This window comes from Tribolium castaneum, chromosome 9, assembly GCF_031307605.1.
Source record: "Tribolium castaneum strain GA2 chromosome 9, icTriCast1.1, whole genome shotgun sequence".
Lineage (NCBI taxonomy): Eukaryota > Metazoa > Arthropoda > Insecta > Coleoptera > Tenebrionidae > Tribolium > Tribolium castaneum.
In genome coordinates this window covers 1026459-1050625 of record NC_087402.1, presented here as the reverse complement: position 1 = coordinate 1050625, position 24167 = coordinate 1026459, and the positions used below count along the sequence as shown (strand labels likewise).

General features: G+C 40.8%; 8 protein-coding genes across 33 annotated transcripts; 4 read left to right on the top strand and 4 right to left on the bottom strand.

The window, feature by feature from the left end:
* Positions 1 to 24: 24 nt before the first annotated feature.
* LOC663433 (protein lava lamp) lies at positions 25 to 7843 on the bottom strand. The gene is made up of 5 exons (XM_015978877.2): positions 7706 to 7843; positions 6466 to 7654; positions 6318 to 6416; positions 660 to 6266; positions 25 to 213 (listed from the first exon to the last, which is right to left on the bottom strand). Exons 2-5 carry the CDS (start codon positions 7643 to 7645, stop codon positions 134 to 136), a joined length of 6966 nt encoding a protein of 2321 aa, XP_015834363.1. The 5' UTR covers positions 7646 to 7654; positions 7706 to 7843; the 3' UTR covers positions 25 to 133.
* A 106-nt stretch (positions 7844 to 7949) lies between these two features.
* Positions 7950 to 9222, top strand: LOC663416 (uncharacterized protein). Its single transcript, XM_969462.5, has 3 exons — positions 7950 to 8090; positions 8141 to 8674; positions 8826 to 9222. Exons 1-3 carry the CDS (start codon positions 8024 to 8026, stop codon positions 9137 to 9139), a joined length of 915 nt encoding a protein of 304 aa, XP_974555.1. The 5' UTR covers positions 7950 to 8023; the 3' UTR covers positions 9140 to 9222.
* On the bottom strand, positions 9160 to 10138 carry LOC103312555 (uncharacterized). The gene is made up of 4 exons (XM_008193470.3): positions 9941 to 10138; positions 9570 to 9709; positions 9447 to 9521; positions 9160 to 9399 (listed from the first exon to the last, which is right to left on the bottom strand). The coding sequence occupies exons 1-4, from the start codon at positions 9941 to 9943 to the stop codon at positions 9246 to 9248; spliced, it is 372 nt and encodes a 123-aa protein (XP_008191692.1). The 5' UTR covers positions 9944 to 10138; the 3' UTR covers positions 9160 to 9245.
* An 89-nt stretch (positions 10139 to 10227) lies between these two features.
* On the top strand, positions 10228 to 10887 carry SkpA (SKP1-related A). The gene has a single exon (XM_969431.5). The coding sequence runs from the start codon at positions 10306 to 10308 to the stop codon at positions 10792 to 10794; it is 489 nt and encodes a 162-aa protein (XP_974524.1). The 5' UTR covers positions 10228 to 10305; the 3' UTR covers positions 10795 to 10887.
* Positions 10888 to 12293: 1406 nt separating this feature from the next.
* Positions 12294 to 14385, top strand: mRpL23 (mitochondrial ribosomal protein L23). Its single transcript, XM_001815700.4, has 3 exons — positions 12294 to 12399; positions 12448 to 12727; positions 14161 to 14385. Exons 1-3 carry the CDS (start codon positions 12386 to 12388, stop codon positions 14317 to 14319), a joined length of 453 nt encoding a protein of 150 aa, XP_001815752.1. The 5' UTR covers positions 12294 to 12385; the 3' UTR covers positions 14320 to 14385.
* On the bottom strand, positions 12720 to 14118 carry LOC663348 (1,5-anhydro-D-fructose reductase). The gene is made up of 3 exons (XM_969400.5): positions 13705 to 14118; positions 13495 to 13662; positions 12720 to 13443 (listed from the first exon to the last, which is right to left on the bottom strand). Exons 1-3 carry the CDS (start codon positions 13822 to 13824, stop codon positions 12739 to 12741), a joined length of 993 nt encoding a protein of 330 aa, XP_974493.2. The 5' UTR covers positions 13825 to 14118; the 3' UTR covers positions 12720 to 12738.
* A 24-nt stretch (positions 14386 to 14409) lies between the features above and the next one.
* On the top strand, positions 14410 to 15838 carry TTLL1B (Tubulin tyrosine ligase-like 1B). The gene is made up of 5 exons (XM_969381.4): positions 14410 to 14582; positions 14631 to 14990; positions 15035 to 15236; positions 15284 to 15514; positions 15560 to 15838. The coding sequence occupies exons 1-5, from the start codon at positions 14410 to 14412 to the stop codon at positions 15797 to 15799; spliced, it is 1206 nt and encodes a 401-aa protein (XP_974474.1). The 3' UTR covers positions 15800 to 15838.
* Positions 15807 to 24142, bottom strand: ATP8A (ATPase 8A). 26 transcript variants are annotated; one of them, XM_015978881.2, is made up of 13 exons: positions 24001 to 24142; positions 23933 to 23949; positions 22799 to 22889; positions 22299 to 22455; positions 22068 to 22251; positions 21702 to 21862; positions 20083 to 21655; positions 18490 to 19296; positions 18151 to 18404; positions 18055 to 18102; positions 17905 to 18003; positions 17160 to 17239; positions 15807 to 17061 (listed from the first exon to the last, which is right to left on the bottom strand). In XM_015978881.2, the coding sequence occupies exons 3-13, from the start codon at positions 22857 to 22859 to the stop codon at positions 16964 to 16966; spliced, it is 3522 nt and encodes a 1173-aa protein (XP_015834367.1). In that variant the 5' UTR covers positions 22860 to 22889; positions 23933 to 23949; positions 24001 to 24142; the 3' UTR covers positions 15807 to 16963. The 26 variants fall into 26 exon arrangements, 24 of the variants coding, with proteins under 24 accessions (XP_015834367.1, XP_015834376.1, XP_015834371.1 ...); XM_015978890.2 differs by having other exon boundaries at positions 22299 to 22449; XM_015978885.2 differs by having other exon boundaries at positions 23933 to 23952; positions 24001 to 24140.
* Between the last annotated feature and the right edge of the window lie 25 nt (positions 24143 to 24167).

Genomic DNA, 24167 nt, shown 5'->3' with positions numbered 1-24167 from the left:
ATCCCCCAATCAAAAAACTTAAAATACTATAAACTCTTTATTGCTCAAGCACACTAAATGCGTATGTTACAAATTTTACAAAAACATATACAACCATTTAAACCTTATTTTAAATATTTAGGCACATTGTCGACTATATATTATTAACCCGGGGCGTACTCCTGCCCCATAACCAGTTCAACAATACTTTAGACGGACTTTGGACATCACGAGCTGAAACAAACCAATCAAATTACAACAGGGTCAAGTAATTAATCGCAACTGAAAACTCAAATTGAATTACTTCAATTAAAAACAAGGAAACCAAGCGTCAAATCACAGTTTTTTATTTTTATATTCTTCGAATTAAAATAATAATAAAAAATTAAATGTAAAGGGAACCACTCATAAATTCGATTAGCAATTCATTTCGTTGCAAAAAAAACTGAAGTTTTAGCAATAGTGACATAATTATATAAGGGCTAGGGCTACAGCTACGATAGCAAAATTTTAAAAGCGGCAAAAATATTTTATTTTGAATAAACACAGTCCAACACAGTTAAACGTTATCCAACGTAAAAAAAACAAAGTATTTTTGGTGTTTTCTAGTGTTTTAAAGCAAAATTTAATGCTGTTTTTACGTTGGACAACTTTGCGTGCGTAAATTCTGAATTACTCACATAAGGTATAGCTGGCATCCACCAATCGGGCGGCCGCTTCCGGCGGTAATCTCGAAGCGACATCTCTGTGCTGTTGCATAATAGACAACTGTTGCAATCGGCGCGTTTCTTGCTCATCAACTATAGTTTTATCTTTCTTATACCCAACCGTCTTCAATTCGGACAACTTATCCGTTAAAGAACTCTCAACTTCAACCGGCTTTGGCAAAACTTCCAAACTCCCACCTTCGCCACCCACTTTCCTCCCCAACTCTTCCTTCTCACGTAAAACATTCGACAAACGCAACTGTAACGTATCACGTTCTTCCAATAATTGTGTCAACTCGACTGTCAGTTCCTCACAACGGACGTCTCTTTGGTGTAACATATACAGAGCCAAGTCGAGTTCGGCTCGGCTTACTGGCTCGGTTAAATCTTCAGTTTCTTCAGTTTTGGGTGGTGGTGCCGCCTCTGGTGCTTTGACGTTGGTACGACTGATGTCCATTTCGGCAATCAACGAATCGTAATCGTTGCTCTTCTCGTACAAATCTTTCTTCAGTTCTTCAATTTTTAATACTTGTTCCTCGATAATTGCCCTGAGTTCAGTCAACTGTTTAGTTTCTTCAACTTGTTCCTCGATTTTGCGTTGCAAACTCTCACATTCCTCGATTTTCGTATTTAGTTGAGACGCCAAGCCTTCAATTTCTTTGCTTTTTGAAACCATAACTTGATTCAATTCGTACTGAACACCTTCCAAATCTGATTCTTTAGAATGAAGCAACTCTTCGTAACGATTCTCATTTTCGGACAATCGGCGCTTCAAAACCTCGATTTCGTGAACCTGTTCATTGATCGTCACTCTATACTCTTGAGTTAGATTCTCAACGGCATAGTCACACTCTCGTTGCTTTTCCTCAACCAAATGCCTCAAATTATCAAGTTCGCGGTCTTTAGCCTCAATTTGCGCCACTTGTGCCTGAACTTGCGCACTCAAATTATTATTAATTTGTTGGTAATCGTGCAAGTTCTGTTGTAGATTTTGCACATTTTCATTTTCGTAATCTTTCAAATTTTGCAGTTCGCTGACTTGGCTTGTAAGACCCGCAATTGTTTGTTCCCTTTCCTCCAACATGACCCTCAAACGTTGCACGTCCTCCAAACCTTTGGTTTTCTCCACCTCAATGTCCTCAAACCTGGTTTTAAGACTCTCCAACTCAGTTTTCAACCCAATTATCACATTTTCACGATCTTTCAAAACTTTAATCAAAGAGTGATCACGTGTAACACCACCGTCGTAAAACTCCACCACTAGGTGCAAAACCCCATCAACAATCTCCTTATCAATCTCCAGACTTTGTTTGGTCGTCTCCAACTCCATCTGAATCCCTTCAACTTCACGTTGTTTCTCTTGGAGGGTTTTCGTCAACTCATTAATGTACTGTTGCCGATCATTGATTTGTTGTTGCAAAGCTGCGACACGATCCACTTCATTACGTATCTCAGCATCGACATTTTTCCTCAATTCGTTATTTTCATTAACTAAGGCGTTACATTTCTCCTCCAATTCGTTGATTTCCTTGCGTAAAAGTTGCTCGATTTGGGTAAATTCACTTTCGCGTGACTCTAAATGAAGTTTCCAGCTTTCAGCAACGTCGTTTCCTCGTTGATCGATTCTTAAATCCCACTCTTGAGTCATTTGTTCCATCGTTGCCGATAATCGAACAACTTCACTCTCTTTCTCTTTGAGTGTTTCACTCAAAAGTGTTTTCTCCTCAAGTAAGTTTTGAGCGATTTTGATTTGATTGTCGAGTTCGTCCTTCAATGAACCGATTTGTGAGTCGACACTTTCACGAAGTGTGTTTATTTGAATGTTTTTCTCTTGCAATTCGTTGAAAAGAAGTTGTTTTTCCGATTCGATTGTTTTCAATGTGGCCATTTTTTCTTCTATTTCATTGGCGAGTTTCTCACGATCGTCTTGAGCCTCAAACGAAGTTTTCAATGCTTCAATTTGGGAATTTTTCTCTTGTAGTTCAGTCGTAAGTACGGAAACTTCCTCCTCAATTCCTCTCAAAGTTTCGTTCAATTTTACAATTGTTTCGTCTTTACTTGACACTAGTTCGTCTAGTTCGGCCTTTTGTTGCTCGATTGTTTCAAATTTCTCGCTCAGTTCGTCATTTTTCCTAATTAATTCGTTTATTTGTTCTTGCAACTGTTTTTTCTCCTCACAGTTTGTTGTTAATTGTTGTTGCAAGTGTTTCAAGACTTCGGGATCAACTGTTGTTTTTTCCGACTCGATTCTCAACCGTCTTTGCTCCTCTAAAAGTGCCTGAAGTTCTTCATTATCAAGTGTTAAATCTTTGATTGTCTCGTTTAATTCTTGGATTTTCTTTGCCAAATCTTCATTATTAGTGGAAACAACGGTTGGTTTTTCTTCAGTTGTAAAACTATCATCGCCCCATTCAAATTGTTCCAATTTAGCGCTCAGTTCCCGGTTTTGTTGTTGCCAACCTAACAACTCAATGTCCTGCTTCTCTTTTGCTTCAACCAGACGCTCATTTGTCATTGACAACGACTCGACTTTCTTGGCAATGACAATTTTCTCGTTTTTCTCCTTTTCCAACTCATTCATTGTTTCTTTTAACCTTTTTTCAACTTGTTCAATCTGCAACTTCAATTCTTCCTGAATCGTATCATCCAAATTGAAGAAATCATCCGGTTTCTTCTTGGCCAGCTCTTCATTCTTCACCTTAAACTCCTTCAATTTTTTAATAAGTTTGCCCGACTTGACTTGCAATTGTCGAATCTCTTCCAAGTGATTTTCTCGCTCCAGCTCAAGAACCCGAATTCTCTCATTCAAACTTTCATGTTCTGTTGACTTCTGAACGTTTTCCTCTTCCACACCACAACCCCAACCATCGTCATTCTCACCAAAAATACTAACATTTCGGGAATCGTCATTGTAACACAAGTAGGCCTCTTTAACCTGGATTGGTTCTTCGACTACAGGACCGGCCTCAAGTGATGAAACTAAGGGGGCTTTAGTTGGCTCAAATTCAATCTTTTCCAATTGTTTGCACGTATCAGGCGTGTCTTTAATGTCGCTCTCTTGCAATATTTGTGACTCGATTGGCATTTGTTTCTCGTAAACCAATTGTGTCAATTCGTTTGTTAGTTGGGCACATTGATGCAAGGCATCTTCTTTTTCTTTTTCCGTGTTATATAACATGAATTCTAGGGTTTTTATTTTTTCGAGTAATTCCTGATTGGTGTTTTCGGTTTTGGTGTCTTGTGCGACGAAATCAAACGGATCGTTAGTTTGTCCAGACCAAACAAAAGTCGGAATTGTTTCAACTTGTGCTTCATTCTTCTTCTCCGGTACATTATCGAAGAAAGAAGCCAAAGAATTAGCTTCAGGCTTAGGCTCTTTATCAGACAAAAGTTTCCGTAATTCGTCTTTTTCAACGATTAGTTGTTTAATCTCTGATTGTTTCGTTTCCAATTCGACTTCTTTTTCCTTTAGTAGATTTCTAAGCCGTTCAAATTCCTCCTTCTCGAGCGTCAATTGTCCAATTCTCTCCTCGTATTCCCTGATTTCTGATTCGCTCTTTTCCAACTTTGTCTTGTACTCAATTAATTCGTTATTAAAACCAAACTCTTTCTCAGCTATTGTTTTCAATTCTTCGGCAAATTTCTCACACTGTATCATCAGTTCGGTCCTCTCCTTGAAAACTTCATCAAATTGCAACTGCCAATCAGCATTAACCTTATCAAAGTCATTTTTACTCTCCTCCAACATATCATTCGTTTGTTTTAATTCATTTTCAAAATCGTGCACTTGTTTCCTCAACTTTTCATTCTCACATTCTAACTCTTCAATAGTTTCTTTTTCCCGCTCCAATTGCCTAAACTTCTCCCCTAAATCTTCAATCTTCTTCTTCATTTTCTCCCCTTCTTCCTCCAACTCTCTATTCCGCCCCAACAACTCTTGATTCTCCACAATTGCTTCTTGTAATTTCCGTTCGATGGCTTCATCATGTGCAGCAAGAGCTACCAACCTCTGTTCTAACAAATCCTCACTTCGGGTCATCTCCTCACACGTTATTTCCTTCTCCTCCAATTGTGCCCCCAATTCATTAGCTTTGCGTTCCAAACTCAACCGTCGCTCCTCCACAAAAGAAAGCCCCTCTTCTAGTTTATTAACACGTTCTTTTGACTTCACCAATTCACTTTCTTGCGTCTCTACTATCATTTCGAGTTCTTGGATTTTAGTCCTTAGGGAATTTTCCACGCTTCCGAGATTTTCACGAGTTAAAAGTAACTCCTGTTGAAGACTAACTTCATTCTTGACTTTCATTTCGGTGATTAGATTTTGCAACTCGACGTTTTTCTCTTCCAAAATTTTGATTTGTTCAATTTTTTCGTCCAATTGTTGCAAGGAAGTTTCATGTCGGGCTTGTGTTTCCTTAAATTTGTCTTCAAGGTCTTGGCATGCTTGCGTTTTCTTTTTCAAATTGGCGGCGATTTTTTTCATTTTTTCGAGTTGGTCTTTGTTTTTCGCCGTAAGTTCCTCGATTTTGGCTTCAAGTGGCGCTGTAATCGCCTCAAAGTTACTCGAGTTCTCGTTCAACTGTTTCTGGAGATTTAAGTACTTGGTTTTGAAATCGGAAGTTATGTGCTGGAAGTTTTCTTCTTTCTCTCTAATCGTTTTGTGTAAGTTTTCAATCACGCTTTCTGTGTTTTCCTTCTCTTTGATTAGTTTGACGATTTCGTTGCCTTTGCTTTCGACTAGTTGGCGATTTTCCGATTCTGAATTCTTGACAATTTCGAGTTCTTCAGTCAAGTGGTTATTGCTCTCTTCCAACTGTTCGATTTTCATTTGAAGACTCTTATTATCATTTTCCAAGTCGGCAAGAGTTCGATTCAAGTCGATAATTGCATTATTAAGACGAGAATTTTCCTCCAAATCTCCAAACTTCTCCAATTTGGCATCGAGTTGCTCCTTTTCGCTTTGCAATTGTTCGTAGGTCTCGGCTAAAACATCACGGTTATTCTCAATCTCTTTAATCTTCATATTCAGGTTCAAATTTTCCTGCTTCAATTGTTCCATCTTCTCCATGACTTCTCTTCGTTCAACCGTAAACAACTCGATTTTCTGAAGCAATTCGGACGTTTCTTCAGTCAATTCGTTAACACTTTCGTTCAAATCGACTTGTGGAAGATTCTCTTCGCTTGCTTTCAAATTACCACCAACCAAATCTAAATTCTTGTGATAGGCTTCCAGTTCGAGTTTTTCCTGCTGGGTCAGATTTTCAACAATTTCGATACTTTCAGCCGACGAAACTTTTTCCGCACTCAACTTTTCCAATTTATCGATCAATTCCATATTTTCCTGAATGTAGTGTTCCAATTTTGTTGCCACTTCTTGTTTTTCCTTCTTCAATTGTTCCAACTGTTCACCCAACTGTTCTTTCTCTTTACAAATTCTTTCGTTTTCTTCAACTAACTGTCTCTTCTCACTTTCAACACGTTCGAGTTGCTCCTCAAACTGAATGGAAACCATTTCAGACTTGACTTGACCGTTCAATTTCTCGTTCAGATTGTCGATTTCGGTTTTCGATCGCGAAATTTCTACCAAAAAAAAAACACTTAATTATTGTACAAGACATTAAAACAACTCACCGGATTCTAAAATTGAAATAATCTTGTCCTTTTCCTCCAACATTCTCTCGTGATCTTGGATTTTATTTTCCAACTCATTTTCACGTTCTGTTTCAGAACCTAAAACCGGTAATTCCCCCAAATTGTTTAATTTCGCACAATTTTTTACCTTTGTTGGAATCAGATTCCACCAACTTCAACTGTAGACTTCCCTTCTCCTCCTCCAATTCGGCGATTTTCTGACTCAAACGGCTATTTTCCGCCTCGAGTTTAACAATTTCCGCATTGGCGTCGCTCATTTTTTTGAACGACTCGATTTTCTTGGTCAATTCTTTAACTTTGGATTTGTGCTGTGCCTTGACCTTGATCATGTTTTTATTGGCTTCTTCCAATTGTTTTTTCAGCTTGGCCACCTCTTCGCTTTCTTGACTCTCCTCCAATTTCACCTCCAACTCTCTTATTTTATCCAAGAGACGCGAATTTTCCGTCTTTAAATCCAGTTCTAAATCTTCGGCTTTCTCACTTATTTGTTTTTCTAAATTGGCATTGGTTTCCTGTAGTTCGGCAATTTCGTAATTTTTGAGCCTCAAATCTTCGAGGAGTTTCATTTGGCGAGCTTTCATTTCCGCCTCCAAGGCCACAAAGTTCTCCTGCATTTTCCTCATCTGTTCCTTGGTCTCGTCCAACGTATCCAGAGTGTTTTTCCCTTTCCGACTCAAATTTTCCGTCATCAAGGTGATAGCTTTAGTTCTGGCATCAATGACCGAATCCTTCTCCTTCAAATTTTCTTGCAAGTCAAGGACGTTCGTTTCCAGTTTCTGCACCTTAGCCAAAAGGTCACTAATGCGTTTTTCCTTAGTCAATAAAACAGCATACAACTCCTGGGCATTGGAATTCTCACTATAGTCAATTTTCGGGTCTTGAAGCGATAAATTAAGAGGCGACTGACTGATTAAATGTTGCGAATCGTCTAATTGTGCCTTGAGCTGCGTCACCATTTCCTCAATCCCTTTCTGACTCTTCCCCCTTTCAGCAAGTCTCACCTTATTCTGCTCGACTTGCTGTCTCAGGAGGTTAATTTTTTGGCTTGCGGGAATGTCTAGTGTTTTTTTGGCGCCGTTATCGCTGGACTTCTTCGCCCGACGTTTCGACAAAGTGTTCATATACTCATCGACTTTTTCCTGCGTTACGTTAGTTTGCTCATTTTTCCGGATCATTTCCTTCAGTTGTGCGATCAAGACTTGCTGTTGCTCGAATTGGTCTTTAAGATCCGACAGTTCTTGACTGGAACCGGGGGGCGCCCCCGGATCGGGGCCCCCGCCTGGGTCCTGTCCAGGACTCTGAGACATGCTTGCTACCTTAAAGCACCCCCCAAATTAAGGCGAGACACACCAAAGGGCCCCTAATACCTTATTTTCGCCACAATATGTTAACTGGAAGAAAAGTGGTGTTTATTTGCTGACACTTGACGTTACACGTCACGTCGCTACCAACAAAGCGGCCCGAAAATTACTAATTTGACACGGAAAAGGGGGCTGTTTAGGTTGGGTTCTTTGTGGTTTCGCTTGATTTTGGCCAAATTTGCGTAATTCTGGCCGCGGGGGCGCCAAAATGGGGGAATTGGGTCAGGGTTTGAAGCACACGTGACATAACCTCTCGATCAAAACAATCACGGTTTTATCGGATAAGTTAATTGTTATCAGTACTTCACATGCCATGCTGAAGAAATGTCCGAATCTAAGAGGGACAACCATGCTAAAGACGGAATCATTGATTTCACGGCCGGTTTTTTGGGTAATTATCACGTGTTAGGGGATTTGAACCCGAAAAAAGTGTTTTTCAAGGGGGCATCGCGTTGGTTTACGTCGGCCAGCCCCTGGACACCGTCAAGGTAAAAATGCAGACGTTTCCAAGCTTATACAACAACATGATTGATTGTTTCATGAAAACGTTACGCGCAGATGGAATTTATCGCGGTTTGTATGCCGGTACAGTCCCGGCTTTGGCGGCAAATATTACCGAAAATTCCGTTTTGTTTCTTTGTTACGGCTTTTGCCAGAAATTTATTCAAAAAGTTAGTTATACCGAACACGTGGCTGATCTAAGCATGATGCAAAATGCCACAGCGGGTTTTTTGGCCTCGTTTTTCTCTTCGGTGGCGATTTGCCCCACGGAACTTCTCAAATGTAAGCTCCAAGCGATGTTTGAGACGCAAAAACAGCAAGAAATGCAAGGGTTCAAAGTGGTCAGAGTGGGGCCCATGAAGCTGGCAGCGCAAATATTGAAGACCGAAGGGCCTTTGGGGTTTTTTCACGGGCTTGTGCCCACGTTAGTTAGGGAAATGCCGGGGTATTTTTTCTTTTTTGGGACTTATGAAGGTAAAATCATCGAGTGACCCGTGACTTCGAAATTAAGTTGGCAGTGCTCAGGTACCGTTGAGTGATTTGAAAACAGTTACGTAGTTTTCATGTTGCCAACTTAATTGCGAAGCCATGGGCCCTTCGGCAAGTTGGTAACTGTGTGATTTAGGGACTAGGACTTTGCTAGCGCGTCCGGGGGAGTCCAAGGACGATATAGGCTTGTTTAAGACAATGGTGGCGGGGGCTTTGGGGGGCATGTCTTTCTGGACGTTGACTTATCCAGTCGATGTGGCCAAAAGTCGGATTCAAGTCACTAATAGTAAAATGAATATGGTTGCAATGATTTTGCAAATATCGAGGCGGGAAGGCTTCAGACAGCTTTATAACGGGTTGACTCCAACGTTAGTTCGGACTATTCCATCCACTGCCACTCTTTTTGCAACTTACGAGTATTCCAAAAGATTCCTCCACCAAATTTTCTGATTAGAAATAAAACTCGAACATAGTTTTTATATTTTATTTTTATCCAATAAATAAATAAATAGGAATACTGGGGTAATACTGTCCGGCCTGTCTTTTATTATTCTCCTCACTTCAGATAATTGCTATTTTCGGGATCGAACTCGGGGGACGATTCTATGGCTTTTTTCAGTAGTTCCCCGAAAAGACTCGGACTGTTAAGGATTGTAGGGAAATCGCGGGACCGGTCAATCCCCGAAAAATCGGAATCCAGGGCTGGCACCCTAACAAATGAATCAAACTTTTGCACTTTAATTGTTTTAATGACTACCTGTACTCGTCACTGAGACGGCTTAAAATGTCTCGCTTTTGCTGCCCGCGGCACACGGGAGAAAAAATGTGTGTCCTTAAATAATTAATTAATTAAATAAACCTGATATTATGTAATTAGTACCTGCAATGATTTTTTTTCAGCAAGTTGGGGTTTTTGACCAAAGCCCCGTGGGTAATTTCAATAGATAGGAAAATAATGCTGACGAATAACAACAAAGTGATTCGGTGGTCCGTAATGGACTTTTTCATTGTTGTGGAACCCTAAAAATCAGATAACAATTTGTTTGTGTTTTGCTCCAAAACACTTGAGAAGTCAAGTTAGATAAGAATTGGAAGTTTTCAAGTAATAAAGATTCGGTCAATTGTTGCGTCAGATTGTTACAATTAGTTGTTTTTATGCAATAAAGAGTGTTATCGCAAAAATTTCAAAATAATGTGTAAGAAAGAGGGTGATAAGGAGAAAATCAAAAAAGACGACTCAGACAGACTTACCATTGTTTGGCTTGGAGACAGGCGGTGAAGACGGACAATCTGGCTCCCAAATTCTTGGGCCACCTCTTTTAAATCAAGAGCGGGGTCTTGCGCAAACCAAGTGCAACAATTTTAACGCACAATTAAGCTTTATATTGCGGCTCTTCCCATATTACATTATCCGAGGCAAATAACGCGCTACGTGTTTTGATGAAAATTTTGCCGCGTCATTGCGTATTTGCTGCAATAACTCGTTTTGAATTAATTTGTTTATAACAATTGGTTCGAATCTGGCGCCCGTGTGGGGACGCTTGCGCGTTACACCTGTCATCCACCATTATTGCCGTCTATTGTCATATTCTGTCATCGAAGAAAAACCGTGAAAAATGCCGAATATTAAACTGCGTTCCTCCGACGGTGAAACGTTCGAGGTGGACGTGGAGATCGCGAAATGTTCAGTGACCATCAAGACCATGCTGGAGGACCTGGGGATGGACGAGGAGGAAGAGGAAGTGGTGCCTCTCCCCAATGTCAATTCGGCGATTTTGAAGAAAGTTATCCAGTGGTCCACTTATCACAAAGATGATCCTCCACCGCCCGAAGACGACGAGAACAAGGAGAAACGCACGGATGATATTTCGTCATGGGACGCCGATTTTCTCAAAGTGGACCAAGGCACTTTGTTTGAGCTGATCCTGGCGGCGAATTACCTGGACATCAAGGGGCTGCTCGATGTGACTTGCAAGACAGTCGCCAACATGATCAAGGGCAAGGCCCCCGAGGAGATCCGCAAGACTTTCAACATCAAGAACGACTTCACAGCCTCCGAGGAGGAGCAAGTGCGCAAGGAGAACGAATGGTGTGAGGAGAAGTAAACTCGTATTTTTTTTATTTAAGATTATTTCCAAAATTGCGTTCATTGTTTTATTGTAATATGATTATTTAAATCAAACGCCATTTCGACCCAACTGGTTGTTTATTTGCACCTTAACCAATTATAATAGGTGTCGGATAAAATATAGTATACAAGTGTTAAAATACGCCATAATCATCGCAAGACCCCGCCTCGTTCCCGCAAATGCGGGCCCCCATAAACGCCCCCATTAAAACCGCTACAAATATCATCGTTAAAAACCCTAAAAAGTACAGCCACGTCCTGGAGGAACACAAGGACCACCAACACCTACAACTCGCAATTAATTGGCAGCTTTTTAACCACAACTAACCCTCGGGTAAAACACCCATTTCGCTTGATTTCATCCTCCACGAAATTTTCCGACTTGGATAGTTGTTCATTCATTAATTTAATAATTTTGCATTTGATGTGTTTGAGCTTCTGTTTCGTTTCCAAAACGTCGCAGTCACAATCATCATCACGGCTCATTAAACTGGAATTGTGTTAGGATTAAGGAAATTCAATTTGTAGTGTGCAAATTGAGATTATGACGTTAAGGTGTCATTTTGGGCACGTAACTTCAGTGTCACAAAGGGACCCCGAATTACGAGCTAAACCACTGACCTGGTTTCTTGCCAATTCTGTTTGTTTGTCAGTGTACATCAGCGATTTTTGAATAAACTGTTTTTTATCAAATAACTAGTTTTTTAATTTAATAATCCCGCATTCTTGCATTTGTTCCACAACAATGATTGTATTATTTTAATTCTCCAAGTGCAAGTTTTTGTAGTTTTGAAAAAAGTAGGAATATTTTCGGCGTCAGCAGGGTGGTGAAACCTAAATGCACCAAGCCAAGTATAGGCGCCAAATTCAAAATCGACTGTAGTTCGGCTTGCTATCGCAGATGTCGCACACACGTATAGTCAATTTTAGCGAAGCTACCTATAATATCGGCAGAAATTAACAGTGGACCTGTGACAGTTGCCATTGTGTAAATCGCCATTTTGTGCTTGGTTTGTTTGGTGTTCGCCCTCGGCTTTGTTTTATGTGAAATTAGTACTGTTTTGTGGTTTTTTTCGTGTGTGTGCTTTTTTGAACTTTTTTATTGTGGGAATATAAATAATTTGATGGATCAATCATTAGTTTATAGTTATCGTATCGTGTATATTGACTAGTGATAATAAATTTTTATTACAAGTTTATTGTCTTTATTTATTCTCATATTTTATTTTTCGTATTCTTTGTAAATATTCAGCAACAATAGTTGTCTAACATCAGAAAGTGTTATTAGCAACTATTGTTGTGAATATTTACAAACAATACGAAAAATGCAATCAAACTTTAAAAGAAAAGTAACTACGGGCAATTCAAATCGCCCGCCGATAACGCTTAGTACGCGCTGGCAACAATAGATGTGCTAGTGACACTTTCGCTCTATCCGGACAAGGACAGATGCGTTTCTGTAAAACCTGTTATTCTGTGGGCGTCAGGTTGGTAGCACGCGCCATAGTCAACGTAACCTCAACTTTAGTCTCATTTAATTCAAAAATATCTCAACAAATCGAGCGAGAATGTCCACAAGATGGTAATTTTCGAGCACATTGTTAGCCCTAGTGCGAGTCTTGCCCCTTAGGTACCCCATTTATCAAAGAGGGGGCCCGCAGTTGCGCGTCTTCTTGCCCAACTTTTGGCTCAAATTGGTGCGCCCCACGCACGAACAGCCGCCTAACATCGTCCAGTTCTCATGTTCGATGCAAATGACCAAATACGACATTAGGAATTATTTAGAAAAAATCTACAATATTAAGGTGGTTGATGTGCGGACTCGGATCGCTCTGGGGCCAACGAGACGCGTCCCGGCCAAGGGTTACGTGGTGAAAGACGAGGATATTAAATACGCGTACGTGACTCTGGTAAGTGTTTATTAAAATTCGATTTTGAACGGGAAGTATTTGTGGTCGGCGTGGTTGCTCTGGGGGCTGCATCTTTGATTCTTGTTGCACGCGTCCAAATACGCAATGTCGTCGGTATCTAGCCGAAAGTCGAAAATGTCGATGTTTTCGGCGATGCGTGACGGGGTGACCGATTTCGGAATGACCGAAATCCCCAATGAAACTAGATAGTTTAAGACGATTTGTGCGGGCGTTTTGTTGTATTTTTTCGCCATTTCGATGACTTTGGGGTCGTGGATCGTGGGGGTGGGGAAATTGGGGCGCAGGCCGACGTAATTGCTTCGTCCCAAGGGGCAAAAACCGACAACCACAATGTCGCGGTCTTTGCAAAATTTGATCAGTTTTTTCTGGTTGATGTTGGGGTTGACCTCGACTTGGTTAACCACCGGTTTGATTGTGCAGTTTTGGAGAATTCGGGTGATTTGTTCGCTGTTGAAATTCGATAAACCGATACTTTTGGCTAGGCCTAGTTTAACACATTCTTCCATCCCTTGCCACGTTTCGATGTAATCGACGTCACTGTACCCGGAAGAATCCGGAGGGAGTGTCGGTGCGGTCTCTTTGAACCCCATAGGCCAGTGGATTAGGTACAAATCGACATAGTCTAAATTTAGCTTCTTGAGGGAGTCTCGTAACATGGGGACCACACTGTTTTTCGCATGGAAATTGTTCCATAACTAAAAATTAATTAATTAACTCGATAATTTGGCTTGATCCAAGTGTTTTACTTTGCTCGTTATGAAAATATCCTCGCGTTTGATTGTACCATCGGCGATTTTTGCGTGAATCCCCTGACCTACTTCTGCCTCGTTTTCGTAAAACCAGGCACAGTCGATGTGACGGTAGCCACACGTAATTGCAGCTTTGACAGCCTCCTGGACTTGACCTGGGGGCGACTAAAAATCATTTATTGTGGCTATTACATAATCAAGGTCTACCTTGTACGTTCCTAAGCCCACAATAGGAATTTCGTGCCCGTTGTTCAATTTTAACGTATGACCCATTTTTGGGAAATGACAGTTCGTTATTAGGGTTAGAAGACGAGTGGGGACTGTCATGAAGGTCACCAATTATCGCGATAAAGCATTCAAGGTCGTTGGGTAATTTCCATCATTACGCAATTTTCAAGCAATCGGAAATCAATTCGACAAAATGCAATTGATTTTTTCAGTGACAATATTGTGTAAAAAAATAAATGCTTATAGATTATTACAAATTTTTATATGTAATCCAAGTGCATGATTGTTTGTTTTGTACCTTCTTACGTATGTCTCAAGGACTGGTTTCGAGAAATTGAAAGTATTTTTTTGTTGTTTTCGATTGAAATAATAACAATTAACAAAAAGCTGCAGAATACTGAAATAATTATCTAACGCCTTCGCTTCTCATTTAAGCCGAAGGACGAGAAATTCGTCTTTCCCGACCTTTTCCCAGTCGATAATAAAGCGAAAGAGGAGGAAGAGGCGACTATTAAGCAATCCAAAGAGGGTTTCAAACAATTCCTCGAGAAAAACAAAGAGCGACCCAACATGCCGGGCTGGTTTAGCATTTAGTAGAATTTTTTTGTATAGATTTCCATAGTAATAAGTTTGATCAATAAAGACATCGAAAAACCGTCATCCGTTTATTAAATTCCAGTGACAATGCGGATAACTTTTTGCACCGATCTCGACAAAAGTGTCGTTGTGGCAAACTGTGAAAAACGCGGTTGGATACAAGTGGGGCCCGAAGATGATTGGAATATTTATTGGGCGGGGACTCAGACTTGTAGGAGTTTGTTTAGTGTGGATAGTGGATACCGCATGCACGATAATCAGTAATTTTCGACCTCACTTGAAAAAAAAACACCCATGAATAATTTCAGATTAATCAATCATTTCCCCAATCATTACGAAATCTCCCGTAAAGACTTGCTCGTGAAAAACATCAAGCGCTACCGACGCGATTTGGAAAAAGAAGGCAATGTTTTGGCCGAACGTGGAGATTCAAAATACCTCCACCTTGATTTTATTCCTGTAACTTTCGTGCTCCCAGCTGACTATAACATGTTCGTTGAAGAGTACAGAAAGGCGCCTCAGAGCACTTGGATCATGAAACCGTGTGGCCGATCGCAAGGCTCCGGTATTTTTCTCATCAATAAATTATCAAAGCTCAAACGCTGGTCACGCGAGGCCAAAAGCCCCTTCCAGCAGCAACTCACCAAAGAGAGCTACGTCATTTCCAAGTAAGACTCCTAAGAAGGGAACAGTGTGGCAATTATCCTTGCAGATACATCGATAATCCTCTCCTAATCGGCGGCAAAAAATTCGACTTGCGCCTTTACGTCCTTGTTACGTCTTTCCGTCCCTTGAAAGCGTACCAGTTCCGGTTGGGTTTCTGCCGCTTTTGCACCGTCAAATACGACTCAAGTGTGGCAGAGCTCGACAATATGTACGTCCATTTGACGAATGTGTCCGTACAAAAACATGGGGTAATTAATCCCAAGTGCCCCCAAATCAATTGATTGGTTGTTTCAAGGGTGAGTACAACTCGCTTCATGGTGGCAAGTTAAGTGTGCAAAACTTGCGGCTCCATTTGGAGAGCACACGAGGGAAGCAAGTGACTGAGCGTCTTTTTGACCAAATCAGTTGGTTAATCATTCATTCACTCAAAGCTGTAGCTCCGGTGATTGCCACCGATCGACACTGTTTCGAATGCTACGGCTACGACATCATCATTGACAACAAGCTCAAACCGTGGCTTATTGAAGTAACAAAACCGAAATTGCGTGGCGAAAAAATTGCAATTTTTTAGGTAAATGCCTCACCGTCGCTAACTTCAACCACGGCCAATGATCGTATTTTGAAACACAAACTCATGGATAATATTTTCTCGATTGTTGTGCCCCCATCTGGGCTACCTGATGTTCGTTGGAATAAAATTCCGAGTCAGGAGGCGCTAGGTGACTTTGAGCTGCTGATAGACGAGGATTTGATTCATTTGCACGAAACTGAGAATAATAGTTACTTGTTGAAGAACAATAGGTGGAAGTAAAGGCGTCTTTGTGTTAAATAAATATACATTTATTATAAATTCTGGGATACACTTTATATAACATTAACATGAATAATTTAATAACGTAAAAACGTAACTGTCGTTGCGTCGTGTCCAACAAATTTTACCGACTTTAGACGAAAAAGTGTGTACAAAAAAATGAAAGGTACATTCCCCAGTTTATTTTTTTAGAAAATAAGTTGTGTTATGTTTTCGACTTATGAACAAATTATCGACTCATTACAAAAGATAATATTTAAAAGTCAGTGTAGTCAGTTACTAATTTGTTTTGCTGTAATAACAATGTATTTTTTAAATATAAATCATAGTTCACATTTTTGAAAAGTTTATTTTTCGTCAATGCAGTCCTTATACATTTTTAAAACAGTCATAATTATTTTGATTCTTATTTAAGCTGGTTTTCAAACAAAGCATTTAACAGGTAAGTTACGAATTTTTTGAAATTTCGCTAATACGTTAACTTTTGTTAAATGATAGCGTGATGTAGTTTTGTTAATTATTTTTAAAAAAACGAACTCGAGATAGTGCCACTTATTTTTTTGAGATGCGAAATGCACTTTGAAGTGCCCCCTTTTCGTCTAATGAGGTTTTTGGAACCGACAATTTCAAGTATAATAATTTGCAACGTATATCAACTTTAAGTAATGTTAAAATTGGGATTGGATAACAGACATAGATTCAAAATTACAACAACTATTTTGAAATGTACAGCGAGTCCGTGATAAGATTTTTCGCCCAATTAACCGAGAAATGCTTATTTGGGCCCACTGTAAGTCAGACTGGAGAGATCACTTGGTTGTTTAGGCCGAAAAGAAAATCCAGTCCGTCCACTCTAACAATAAAAACCGATACAAACCTTCGAGACTAGAAGTTAGTAGAAAAAAACCTCGCCGAAAATATTTGATTTCTGTCCTATTTCTAAATAAGTCTCTCCAGTGAAGTGTTATCACTAAATGAATGAAATTCAGAAAGGCACGTGACAGAGTGACTTACTCAACTAAACTCGTCTAGACAGTGATTGTAATAATTTGACACACTTTAATTACCCCAAAAAAATCGGCTCGTTTGGCACGACACTGAAAGCTATCCCCTGTTAAACGAGACAAGACTTACAAGCTAGAAAAGCACACATTTTGGCTCCTACTACATCCCGTCCGGCTTGGGAATGTTGGTGTCGTAGGCTCTGATGACGGCCGTTTGGGACACGGCGCCGCCCTCTTCTTGCGAAAACGCAAACCCATCTGGCAAAAACAAGCATTAAGGACGAGGCGAAGCCGAGTGCGCGCAAAAATTAATGTGAAGTGAGTTAGAAGCCGGCGTGAAATGGGGTGATACTCACGTGACAGCTCGACTTCTAGATCGATCCGGGGCGTCCGTCGCGAAAACACGTTCTTCAGCAAACGGGCAGTCTCGGACAGTCTGCAACCATTGTAACTAACGCTTCTGGCCTACTTACAGCGACTGCATGCTAATGTTAGTCGAAGCGAGTGCGGTTACGTGCTCTAAACGACACACATGCGAGGTACTTACATATTGCGATCTGTTCCAGTGCATGCATTGTTCTTGCAACAGACAACCAGTTAATTACCAATTGGCGCATAGAAACACAACAAATTAATAACACATTTATTCAACTAGTTACAAATGTCGAGTATCAAAAATAAATCCAATTGTGCGTTTTTTGTACGTATCTGTTTTTTTTTTGAACAATTCCAAACTAAAGTTAATTCTTGGATGAGGTTAGATGATCCATGCATGATTTATGCTCGAAGTGCTTCACCCGGAGTCACAGCGTTCGGTTTCCATCTGATACCAGTAACCGTTCTGCCATGAAAAGAAAACTATTTCTAACTAATACGGACGACTAAGTGTTAGGAAGCGACACGACGTACAACCACAGAAAGTCAGCTTGTATCTCGTTTCGCCTCCTAGTAGTTTTCCGTACTAATTACCCAATAATCACACCACAAAACAAGTTGTAATTGTTCAAAAAAAAACCTCAAGTGCCTAGCGTGCACAAGAAACAAAACAGAAAAAACAACCGGCGATAGCAACACGTGCACACCAACCCTCTAGATACTTACGAATTTTTCGATTCGCCGCGGTATACATCGGTCCCGGTTTTGCGAATTTCGCCTTCACGAACTGCGTCGGTTAGGGATTTAAAAACTGTTCCTTGCACACTGGAAAAAACATTATGTAGCTCAGGGGAACAAAAATAGGGATGGGTTTACATGGGACAAGGACACCACTTCTTGGGCTTAAAAACGGAGAAGGGGCAACTACAAAGGGTTAACTAACACCAACAATGTCACATTTTTCGTACTTACACTTTGACGAGAAAATCTGGAATGATGGCAATTATCGGTATAAGGAACATTCCTAACCAGAAGACGGCAGTGCTGAATAACATTAAGTACATCCCGGTCATAACACTCCCAAATGGTACAGTCGGCCAAAACAAACTGTAGATGGTGACGAAGAGAAACCAAAGTACGATCGAACCCCAGATGGCGCAATGCGTCAGCCAAGTCCACGAATTCGTGACCAAACCGGCTTTCAAACACACGGTTATAACCACATACTGCAAAAAAGTGATCATTTATTTATTAAGTATTTGTTACGTACGTAGGCAAAATTTCAGTACGTTCGTACAAATAGCGACTTACTGTATAAACAAAGTTGCCGACCACCAGATAGCCCCCATCTTGCCCCGCCATCCACAAAATATCATGTTCGCAGACCAGTAACGGCAGCCAGAACAAAATCGCCGAATGTATCATCCCATTAACCACCCACAACCAGAAAACCTTAACATTGAACAATTGTCCATTCTGTGACGGTTTGTACAGTTTCGGGTGCGTCATCATAACTTCATCGCTGCACGCTTTATCAAACAGCCCCATTGCCAGCGGTGGCAAAGCCGTAAACAAAACATTATACAACCCGATCGACCACCGTTCGAACAAAATCTGCCCGGACCAGCCGGAATAAATCGCAAACCATAACTCGATCACATAAAGACAGATATTTTTATAAAAACTATACAAAATCAACTTGCACATACGCGAGTAATTCCACGCGCCGTGCACTAGCAACAAACGTAACAAAAACCGGAATTGTGCTATACTGTAGTCGGAGGCGCAAGCGGCTTGAAGCCCCTCTGCACCTGATATGCCCACTCCAACGTGGGCTTTTTGGATCATTGCGACGTCGTTTGCCCCATCTCCGATTGCCAGAGTTACGGTTTTGGTGTATTTGGTGACGTATTCGACGACTTCGGCTTTTTGCATCGGGGAAACACGGCAACAGATGACCACCTTGCACGAGATGCAGAGCTGGAGGAAGTCGTTGCGCAGTTCGCAACTCAGGGCGTATTTCAGGGTTTTGCCGTCGATTATGAGCGCGATTTCGTTCTGGCGCTGCAGGTTCTCGCCCAGTTCGGCGTTGTGGCGCAAAATTGACTCGCGAGTGCTCTGGAAAAAATTAAACATTAATTTTTATTTTTGTTACCCGGCGCCTCCACCATTTTTCACACACAGAGATTAAGAACAAATGGGTGGTTTTTATTAACAAATTATTTATTTACAAGATAACTACTACTTCTACTAGCTGGAAGTTCTGTTTTCTTCTGTAGTTTTAATTCATTTTTTGAGAATAACCAAGATTTCGTAAAAAATTTTTGTTTGTTCTGGGTAACTTTAGCTCTGCTCTTGTTTAGGTTTTTTAACAATCATTTTTAAGTAGTGTGCGTTTCTTTATTATGTTATATGCAAAAACAGGGAAAGTGAAGGACAGTTTTGAAAATATTATCAACTCAAACCATAGCAATTAACCGTTCACGATTGTTTTAAATTCGGACTGTCTATGAAAATCTGACATTTTATTTGACTACTGTGAGTTGTCATAAGAAATTTATTTTGGGTTATAATTGATGACAACCAAGGACTGTTGCCAGTTTGCTTCGTTTTTTAAATAAATAAATGAATACGGTTTTATTGTTATTCTACTCATTATCATTAGTTAAAAAAGTCGGGTCTGTCTTTCTTGCATCCTTCAAAGCATCTTTTGATGCACACTTTCTTATCAACAGAAATTATTTTCGACATGAACTGACAGCACAGCGAATTTTTGACAAGACAACGTCATAAAGACAGTACCTGACAGGACCTGAGGCCAACCTAACAAAAATATATCTACGCCTGCTGAGAATTTAAAAGAATCGTGAACGGATATATTTGTTAAGGCTTTAAGGCACTTACGTCCAAACCTTCCTCGTTCAGAATAATATGCTGCATCCCATGTGACAACAGCCGACACGAATACCCGATATTGATCGCCGTCTCTTGCTTATCCCCTGTCAGGACCCATATATTTATATCCGCCTTCAACAGCGTCGCTATCGCTTCCGGCACCCCATCTTGCAACTTATCCTCAATAGCCGTGGCTCCAATCAACTTCAACTTCCTCTCAATCAAATTCGCCGCTTCTTCAATCTTTTCTTCGCGATGTTGCATCGAAATCGTCGCCTTATGATACAACTGTTTCCAGTCCTCATACTCGGACTTTTTCAATTCTGCTACAGCACAACACAACGTTCGTAACCCTTCTGTGGCAAAACTTTCCAAATGTTGGAGAAGCAACTCGCCATGTTCACGCCCAGAAGCATCAAGACGCTCATAAATCACGGTGTCAGCCCCCTTGCAGAAGAGTTTTATTTTACCGGACGGGTCTTTAACTATGACCGACATGCGTTTCCTGGCCGAGGAGAATTCCAAAACTGATAGAATTTCGTAACGTTCTGTTACCCCCAAAGCGTCGATTTCCACATAATTGGGCGTTCGGCTTTGGAAAACGTAACCGAAACGGCAAGCACCGTAAACAAGAGCCCGTTCGTCGGGCGAAGCTGCATGGTAGACTATACTACCATCGGGCATTTTTTCCGGAATTACCGTATGACAGACTGACAATAACACGAGCAATTCTTTGATTAGTGGGGCATTTTTGTGGTCTTGCCTCAAATGTTGGACTATGAGAGCGTCCTCTGGACTATCAGCACGCGAATCGTACACATCATGCCCTATGGCACACCTCTTAAACTCCATCACGTTCCGAGTCAAAGTACCAGTTTTATCGGAAAAAATATACTTGACCTGTCCGAGCTCTTCGTTCAGGTTTGAAGTGCGTGCCATTGCCGGTGTGTCACTTTCAGCGTGATACATTTTAATGTCCATGTTGATAAAAATGGCTTGGATAAAACGCACAACTTCAAGTGTGACTTGCAACGAAATCGGGATAAGATTATTGAAAAGAATCAGGAAAGTGAGGAGATTGTAGGCGAAATTTTGGGTCGAATTGGCTTCACCACCAATGTAACTATTCGCACTCTTGTTGTTGTTGTTCCAAATCACGTTAAAGATGGCGCTGACTAGACACATGATGAATAAAATGGCGAAAAGTAGCAAAATCTGGATGTTGGTTAGTTTGTCCACACTTGAGCGTTTCAAGGGGGCCGTGGTTGAGTTTCTCATAAGTTTGGTCTCATGTCCGGTGTATATAACAATGCCGAAGATCCACGAAGTGTTACGTAACATAGCGCCACGTAATAAAATCTGGTCGGGTCCTAAAGGCTCCGCAATTTTATTGGTCTCTTTGAGAACGCCGTTAAATTCGTATAAATGTTTATTGGGTGGTTCGCATTCGATCGTCCCCGAGAGACTTTTAAGGTCGTTAATTGCCGTTAGTTTAGCTGTGCTTGGAAGGGCTTGGCGGATTTTTAGGTTGGTTTCGCCGTCCAGATTCGCCGTTTCGATAAAACTCATGCCTTGTGGTTCGCTGCAAAAAATTATTATTGCTTGAGTAAGAGAAAAGTGGGGCTAACCTAGACGATAAAAGGACGAGATCTGCGGGAAAAAATGTATTGTTGAGGACTTTGACGATATCGCCGACTATGACGTCCATCCAGCGGACGGAAATCCAATTTTCGCCTCTTAGAACTTCGATTTTGCGGTGGTTGGTTTCGTCGTCAGCTCGGTGTCGTTTCTGCCAATTGTCAATTGATTATTAAGGGGCGAAGCCGAATAACATACACTATTTTATCCACAAGCTTAATTATTCAGATGAATAATAATTAAATAAATAATAATAACATAGTTGAGATATACTTTTAGTATAAACCTTGCTAATAAAAATGATTCAAATGGCTCATGGCCAAAAAACGGCCTAGAAAGTTAACGAAACGACTTACGATGTCTTCGATTATCTCCTTGATAGCTGACACTGAAAGAATGAAAATAAGAGGCACTAGTGTGGTGTAGCGTCCAGTCGGAGACACGTCCGGTATTTGTTGCAATAGGGCAATCATAAGAAAAAAAATATTCGCCCATCTCCGAAACTGTTCAAAAAGGAACAACGGAATGAAACGTAGAATACTACAAACACACAATCACTATAATTACGTTTCATTTGAGCATCATACCTATATTTAGCAGTCGAAATTCTATTGTTTACAAACTTTGGTACCGGTGGTTGTGCTCGATTGATAAAAATCACACGATCATCGGTGGGTGCATGCACATCCCCAGCTTCGGTTTCGCGATCCAAAGCCGACGACGATGCTGTTCCATCTTCTTCATCTCCAATGAAACAAAACGTATGGTTAAAAACCCGCTCATTCTCACATAGGAAACTTACGATGAAACAACCGGCCGCGTATCAAATTATACAATTCCATTGTTCTCACATTTTCCGAAATTTTAACGAGAAAAGCGACATTTTCGCACGGCCACGCCACCAGCAGATATCGACCGAGGGCGAAGCGCGTGCTCCATTTCCACGGCAACGCGAAAATCGGAAAATTTTCGAATTTTCAAATGGAATTATTACGCCCACCGCTAGTAACCGCCAAATAATATTTACAGCGCTTCGATTTTTAAAGAAATAAAACGTGGATTCGGGGGGAGAATGGGAGATAGGTACCTGGGGCCGCTGCTTCGGGACTTGCTGAAAGACGTCCGAGTTCTATGTTCTGAGCTGGCATCCGTCTCGTGAACTCCCCTCAGAGGCCACCCTGAACAAGCACATATTCAATTTTACGCATCTTTTAACACACTGAACTGACAACTGCAATCCGCATAAAAATCCTAGACCAGGCTCAAGCCTGATTAAAGTATGAATAATTCCCGAAATAATCGATAACGCATGAAAGATTTACAAGTGGGTTTATTAATTAATTTTTATGGGGTTGTTGACGTAAGGGTTGTAAACACCCTGATAACTATCATTTTCCTAATATCACTGCGGAACTACAAAGCCCACCTGCAACGTCCACCGACCAAGGACTAACTAACTGGGTGAGGACACCCCAACCCCTGGAAATTCGACCTTTCAGTGGTGATTTTAACGATCCGTATCCGACATTTCGCAAGAAAAGGTGATGATCGATATTGATAACAATAAAAAACCACTCGCCCCATATTTCATTCGCAACAAATACCGTACCTGCGTTTGAAACCAACTTTGTCAACTCATCTTGGACTTATCTCTCTAATTACGATAAGAATTAGCCGATAAAGCTGTGTGTTACTAACTTTACGAGGAAAATGAAACAATAATACGAGCGATAAAAATTACAATTTTAACTGGGGCACGTAATATTGCGTTCGACCGCGCCTTGATGGGGCCGCTCCCCAAGAAATGTCATCCTTTTTCAAATAAAACTTTTGTTTCATGTTCTAGGCGTCACCCACACGCAATTGATTGCACGTTGTCACACCTTTAATTTCCGGATTTTGAGTAGTGAAAACGCCACTCACCCCCACCACAGGGGCGTGGCTTGATTCAAATTCACCGCCGTGGCGTGATTGGCCCATTTGGGCGCTGGCAAACTTTCGAAAAATTAAAGCCTCACCTTTGACACCAACCAGTTAATTACTGGACGAGTTTTATGTGCTTAGGCGAGTTTTACAAGTGTTTACAAGGACAAGGACGTAAAAACTTTAATGTTGTTTAATTGTTATTAAGGGCCGTGTCACATTGCGCATGCGTGCCGAAATTTTCCAAAAATTGAAAACTGAATTTGCATACAATTCTAAACCGGAACGCGTAACAAACCATAAAAGTCTCGCTGTCTGCTGGAAATAATGCGGCGTTATAATGAGACGTAAAAGTGTGGCACCTACCTAAATAAGCACCGTCCAAGTGAATATAGCCATGACGGAACGTGAAAAACCTCAACATAACTCTCCAAACACTTTAAACACTTCTCATTTCTATTTTTCAACTTCCAAAACACTGAACGCCTGTTGATGTTGTCACCTGTCAATTGTCAAAAACTTAACCTCGGAAA